Genomic DNA, 7,177 nt, shown 5'->3' with positions numbered 1-7,177 from the left:
TTAGTGGCTAGAACATGAAGCTTTTACCTTACCTTCTCAATGTCTCATTTGAAATAGTAGTATTCCTTAATTTCTAAGTTATGTGGACAATAGTTCCATGAAAATTTGGGAAGCTGCCTGCTGGTAATGCCCTTCTGAGTAATCTTGATGTCATATGTGCCTTATAGAAGTCATGTCACGTTAGAAAGTTTAGTTGTACCTAAGGTAGGCAACTGGTGGATGATGTATAAGTTATTAAAAGATTTAAATAGATGTAAAGTTATATTATGTTCATGGGCTGGGAAACTCAATAAAGGTGTCAATTTTCTCCAATTTAATTTATAGCTTCAATGCAATTTCAAATAATTGGTTGTTTAATTTGGTAAGCTGATTCTAAAATTTACATGGAGGGGCCAGCCCGGTGGCTCAGGCGGTTAGAGCTCCATGCTCCTAACTCTGCCGGTTTGATTCCCACATGGGCCAGTTGGCTCTCAACCAATAGGTTGCCAGTTCAATTCCACGAGTCCCACAGGGATGGATGGTGGGCAGCACCCCCTGCAACTAAGATCGAACACGGCACCTTGAGCTGAGCTGCATTACAGATGGCTCAGTTGGTTGGAGCGCATCCAAGGTTGCTGGTTTTGACTCTTGCAAGGGATGGTGGGCTGCACTCCTTGCAACTAGCAACCGCAACTGGACCTGGAGCTGAGCTGCGCCCTCCACAACTAAGATTGAAAGGACCACAACTTGACTTGGAACAAAGTCCTGGAAGTACACACTGCTCCCCAATAAAGTCCTGTTCCCCTTCCCCAATAAAAATCTTTAAAAAAAAATAAAAAATTTACATGGAAGAGGCCAAAAGTTGCCAAAGTAACCCGGAAAAGATGATAAAAATATCAGATATCAAGAATGAGAGAGCCCACTTTGTGAGGGATGTAAATGTCTAGCAATTATTGTTTTATACACCTGCAATTTAAAAAGGAAAATGTGAGACCTATAATATTTGGCCCAAAGACAGACCAATAAAACAGATTAGGTATTAGATACAGGTGGCATTGCAAATCAGTTGATGAAATGGACGCTCAATAAATGGCATTGTGACCACTGGTTATTTATGACATATTTAATTAAATGCATATTCCCAAACACGACTCCAAGTAGATGTTTCAAAGAGCTCTGAAGCAAATGATTGTTAAATTTATGAAAATATGCTCATGGAAATAATTAAAATATTTAACATCTTGCAAATTAGTAAATAATTTTTAAAAATGAAATACTGTTAGTGCAGAGCAATGAGAACATTTATACACAAAAATTTGCACAACGCTTTGGAAAAAAATTTACATTATCCAGTAAAGACAAAAGCCCAACAATTCACTCTGCAAAGAAACCAGATGTATAATTTTCATAGCAGCTGTTTGTGAAAGTTTATGAAACAAGTTTACTCAGTTCACAAAAAGTAGTATGAAAACAAAGTAAAACTTTAAGCAAAAGCATGACGAATCTCATGAACATAATGTTAAATGAAAAAAATACAAGACAGAATAATTCAGCATCAACTTAATGTAAAATTTAAAAACATGGGGAACTATACTTATTATTTAGGGATACAAACATATATGGTAAAAAGTTAGGAAAACAATGGAATATCAAATTAATAGTGGAGGGAATTTAGATAGGACCAGGAAGGGAAGAGGCTGAGGTTGAGAAGGGGAACGAAGGAAGTTCAAGTGATGTTAACATTAAATTAGGCCATGGATATATGGCTGTTTTCTTTTTCATCATGCTGTATACTTTTACTAAATATTTTGTTTAAAAGTACAAATATGTATTTATTGTACATTATTAGCAAAAGTTAGACATGACCTAAGTAAATATCCATCAGTGGGGAAATGGTTAGGTAATATTGAATTGACAGTATTAAACAGAAATTGTTGTACGTAAAGACTGGGAGCTATCAAAGTTGGGTAATAAAAGGAACAGAAAAAAGGATAAAAATTGAATAAATGTGAGCAGTAAAATGACAGGTAAAGCCCATCATAAAATAAAAATCAACATTGTGCTGGAGGTCCTAGTCAGTATAAACAGACAAGAAAATGGACCTAGCCTGTAAAGGCAAAAGTAAAAAAAAAAAAAAGTAAAAATGACTATTTACAAATGGCATGAGCATCTCTACAGCTAATCCTGTACTAACTGTACTTAGGCATAAATCTGACAAAAGATGTTAATATCATGTATACTGAAGAAGCAAAATACTGCAGAGAAGTTAAAGACCCAAACACATAAATTCATGGATTGGAAGCCTCAATATTAAGATGTCAGCTCTCCCCAAATTGATCTAAAGATTCAACAGAGTCCCAACCAAAAGCTCAGCAGTCTATTTCGATATAAGTTCTTCTAAATTTTATATTATCTATGATCTACTGAAAGATGTGACTCCCTGAATAGAGTAAGCCAAAGAAGGAAAACAGAACAAAATCAACAGGGGTTCTCAGAAAAGGTCAGTTCCCCAAAGAGGTGAGGGAACAACAGCTGAACAGAAGGTACGCTGTTGAAACAGGAACAGAAGGAAGATTATTTATTGTGTGTGCACACGTAAATCTATGATTCATGTATATAGCGGGGGTACTGCCTAATTTTCCATTGTACTAAGTCAAGACTGACAGAGACACAATAAAAAGAACAAACACATTACAGGGAATTATTGAGGTAAACAGATTCAAAGTGGCTACCTGTACAGAGCAGGTTGTCCTGCATGCCTTTAGTTTTTGTTTTTAAGGGAAAACATGTAGGCAATTCATACAGAAAAAAAGTTACTGGACTTTACTTGACAATTATTGGACTGCAAAAGTAATATATTTTATAAGTATTTTATCTTAGAATATCTAAACCACTTTCCAGTTGGATTCGTAATTTATCTGTAAAGTAGATTATAACATTTTTAAGAAGCTGCTGAAACAGATGAAAACCATTGGTTGCCTAAAGGAAAAAAAAAATACAGAATTGTCTTGGTTTTGTCCATGACCTGAAAAAAAGAAACAAGAGTCTTACAATAGTTCATCATTCAGAATCAGTTACGGTACAGATCTTAAGAGGTTTTGAGTCAGTTCCAGTATCAAAATAAGGCCAAAGTGCTCCTGTAAAATAGTCGTTAAAAATACAGAGAAGAGATCTATCACTCAAATTGTAAAAGGAAACCTCACCCAATTCATAGTCTAAAAAAATGCCAATCTTATTAGGTATTACTTTTGGCAGGAGATTAATTTTTTTAGCACCAAATGCAACATAATTACTCTGACTACCTCGTCTGATACACCATAACCCATCCTGTAATAAAACTGATGGATTCTGACTCCTTCTTCTCCTGGGAATAGAGTCTTTACAGACACCCAAAACCCATTCAGGCTTGTCTTTCACATCTACCTCCCAATACTGCCTGCCAGAATTATATCCCTCAGAACCTAGAACTGCTGGGCAAAGATAAAATCTCCTTGGGTTATGAGGTAAGTTTTGCATTCTATTTCCATATTGCACAGTTTTTCTATCATGTGAAACAATAAGTTTACGATGTGCTGTTTCAGGATCTAGAATCACATCAACTTGAAATCGCTTGATAATTTTGTTTAGGCCAGAATATTGCGGAGGAAGATGGTAACCATATTCCTTTAATTGGAATGAAAACGGTTCAGGGGCCTTTAAGGTTTTGTATCTATGGTAGATACTTTTAACATCTGTCAGGAATTCCAGTTCTGACTTCACATATTTGCTCTCTATTTCCTTTAACAGACATTTTAATGTGGAAACATGATCTGAAAGTTTTGTTAGGTTGTCATTTAGTTTTGTTAGAATAGCTGTTTCTTCGTCTTGTAATTCTCGAAGAACAGTCTCTTGCTCATTTTGGAGAAACAAAATAAGTTGCTCAAATTCAGACCTTATTTCTTCGCTTCTATATTCTACCTTCTTCTTCAGTTCCACTGACTTTCTGGTTTGCATAGTTATCACTTTTTCAATTTGTTCCACTCTCTCCTTCCACGGCTCAATGCAATACTCCAGTCTTTCCCTATGATAGCGGGCAGCCTTCTCTATGGGCCAAATATAATGGTTCCGGTGATCAGTAGAGAAACTGCACTGTGGACATAAAACCTCTAAGTCCTTCTGACAGAAAAAAGTCAAAACCTGATTGTGCTTTTCACATACAAATTTTTCTTCTTGTCTCTTCCTCTTGCTTCTTCTTATCTGGAGTAGTTTAGCAATTTCAGTCAAATTGCCCAGCTGGGGATTGCTTGCAAATTTCCTTTCTAGACAGCAAAATCGGCAAAAAGGGCAGGGGAAAGTATCAGTTAGATCCTTCCAGAACGTACTGATGCAGGAGAGACAGAAGTTATGTCCACAGTTAATGGTCACTGGGTCTTTTAAGAAGTCCAAACAGATGGGACAGCTAGCCTCTGCTTGAAAGTCGGCCAAGGCTGACACAAACTCCATTGAGCCGTGAACAAAAGTGGTGGTGGGTAAGATAACGTGTCCTTTAGTAAGGCCTAGTTCTCTAGCCTCAAGACCCAGTAAGCAGTGGATATCTTCCCCCAGACCTCACAAACTGACCAGCTTTTCAATTTTACTGGCTTGGCATGTTGATGGCAGCCTCTCTACAAACGTGTTTATACCTCTTTCTGTCCCTTAGCTCCAGAGTCTGTTGCCCAGAATACACCACAGGCAGCAGTCTATTGCATATTTGAACATATTAGCTGGGCTGCTGCTTCTCTTCCCACTCAATGTTGTGAAGTCAAGCTAAATGGCTTTCTTGTTTAAGAAAGTAGCTTCAGGTCCAAGACAAAGAATCCTTCCTATAGATGAGAAAAGACATTAAATAAAAAATACGATCCTACAATCACCAACATATTAAAACATTCACACAAGAATCACCATTGAATGTTAAAATTATTGGATGGAAGTTCTTGGAAAAACAAGAATTCGTAGTTACAGCGATTCACCTTACATATTTCTTATTAATCAAAAACAACAAAAATATGGAACAAACTGACCTTATGTGCTTCCTGATATGATGCAAAAATAAGCACACATTAACTATAAAATATTTTTGCTAAAAATATTCCATTTCAATCTAATCATGAGAAAAACTGTGTAACTTAGATTGTGGAGCATTCTACAAGACAAATGGTATGCGTTCTTCAAAAATGTACATGGCATGAAAAAAGTTCTAGATTTAAGACTAAAGAAATAAGACAAATGAAATGTGCAATCCCTGATTGAGTCTGGAATTTTAAAACATTTTAGGCTGGTTAATTTTAAGAAAGAGCAGACAACAGAGAAGTTCTGAAAATCAAGTAGAAGTTATTGTAAAACATTGACCTTTGTAAGGGTGTTTCCCTTGGCTGTATCAGGAAGAAGACTTATCTCTAAGAACTCTTATCAATGCATAAGACAATGGCTTCAATATGCATAACAACCTTACCCTCGTTTCCTCTGCTTTTCCTGGTACTCTCCTATAAGTCACTCCCCCTACCAATATCTTTTGTCTTCACCTGAAGATAATACTTAAGGTGGTCATTTCTGTTATTTTGGTGAGTTACTCAGTTTTCCTGGGTCTCTCATTATACAAGAGGTATACATATTAAGAAAGATGGAGAGTGCATGGGATTGGAGGTGAGATTGCACAGAGTGGTCAGAGATTAGAAAACTGAGGCCGAAGAAAGTTTTAAGAACATTGCCCAATATCACACAGCTAATTGCAGAGCATAAGGGGAAAACAAAAACCAGCAGGAAAAAATATAACTTTGGAACATAACAGGTACTCACTCCAGGTATCACTGTGCCCTTCCTTTTCCCAAGCAGATACACAAATCAGTCTTCCCTCCTTTCCAGAATCAGGCCATTAAGCAAGCAGACCATGAAGTGAACAGAATCAGCTTTATAGGCACTGCTCCCACCCTAGTTCAAACACCCGTGTCTTCCCTGGATTACAGTATGAGTGAGCCCTTTTCTACTCTAAAATACAATGGTGCCTTCAATCAATTCTTCCCTAACTCTGTAGCTTAGGCGATCTTTTCAAATACAAACATAATCCTTTTATCTTCCAAACTTAAAACATTCCACTGGTCTTTTGTTCCTTTAAGAAAGCAGTTCTCAAACCTTAGCTTGCATAATTACCTGTAGGTCTCGGTAAAAGATTGCTGGGCCACACCCCCCAGTTTCAGATTCAGTTGGTGTGTGGTATTTCTAAGAAGTTCCCAGGTGGTGCTGCGGGCCTGCGAACCATACTTTGTGAACCACTCCTTTGAGAAAAAACAAACAAACAAAAATGTGGCAGATTCCCAGCCCTCTGTTCCAACCATTGTCATACCAGTAGATTCTCAACATGCCTGAGGCTTAAACCAGCTCATCTGTAAATCTGTAATGATAATTCCTAACTGTAAGATCTTTGTGAGAATTAAAGGATTTTTAACCTGGCCAGAAGGTGTAGGCAATGAAGGGTAGTAGGTTCTCAAATGGTGGCTACCACTCCATTCCCTTGACCTCCCACCTCTCCTCCCTTCTCCCCTACTTTCCTCCACCAAAACCAGAAAGTAATTCTTTGGAGATAACGTGACAATTCTCAAACTCTTCAGATTAAAATCTTGGAAATTTATTTATCTAAGGCCCTCCACCCCCATTCTGATTCCACACGTTTGGGACTCGGAAGTAATAGTTTTCACAAGCTCTTTGCCTGAGATTGAAGGAGACCCATTCACCGGCAAGCCGCGACGCCCAACTATGGAGCACAGTGGATGCTCAGGAAGCCCCAGGACGTGCTCAGCTCAGCCTCACGCCAGCCCCGCTTGGTCCAGTTCTGCAGCCTCCCACTTACCTGGAACTGAAGGCTCAGGACCCAGACTGTGTGGAAACTCAGAGCCTGCTTCACCGTAGGACCGACACCCAACAAGCCTGAGTGGGCAGGATCCTCAGCAGAGACCTATATAGGGGGGTGCGGTGATTGGCAGTTCCTCCTGAAATGGGCAGGTAATGGACATGCGCATGCTCAATGACCCAGTGGAGGGGGAAGAGCAGGAAGACCCTGGGCACAGCTGGGGGTATTTCCCTCTTTGATTAGGCTATTGTAGGCTTCAACTGATCATTTCATTCCCAGTGTTAATCTTTTCAGGTTCTTACTATTATTCCTATGAGCAACTTGAGGATCACAGTA

General features: G+C 38.4%; 1 protein-coding gene across 1 annotated transcript; it reads right to left on the bottom strand.

Annotated features, from left to right (window-relative positions):
- Positions 1–1,093: 1,093 nt before the first annotated feature.
- On the bottom strand, positions 1,094–6,920 carry LOC308509048 (tripartite motif-containing protein 60-like). The gene is made up of 2 exons (XM_081076654.1): positions 6,145–6,920; positions 1,094–4,820 (listed from the first exon to the last, which is right to left on the bottom strand). Exon 2 carries the CDS (start codon positions 4,459–4,461, stop codon positions 3,040–3,042), a length of 1,422 nt encoding a protein of 473 aa, XP_080932780.1. The 5' UTR covers positions 4,462–4,820; positions 6,145–6,920; the 3' UTR covers positions 1,094–3,039.
- Between the last annotated feature and the right edge of the window lie 257 nt (positions 6,921–7,177).

The sequence above is a fragment of the Rhinolophus hipposideros genome (genome assembly GCF_964194185.1).
Source record: "Rhinolophus hipposideros genome assembly, chromosome: 16".
Taxonomy (NCBI): domain Eukaryota; kingdom Metazoa; phylum Chordata; class Mammalia; order Chiroptera; family Rhinolophidae; genus Rhinolophus; species Rhinolophus hipposideros.
The sequence above is the reverse complement of the archived record's forward strand: the minus strand, read 5'-3'. Positions and strand labels throughout refer to the sequence as shown.

Excerpts from the sequence above, each read along its gene's own strand:
- LOC308509048 (XM_081076654.1), bottom strand. The coding sequence starts at position 4,461 with ATGGAGTTTGTGTCAGCCTTGGCCGACTTTCAAGCAGAGGCTAGCTGT.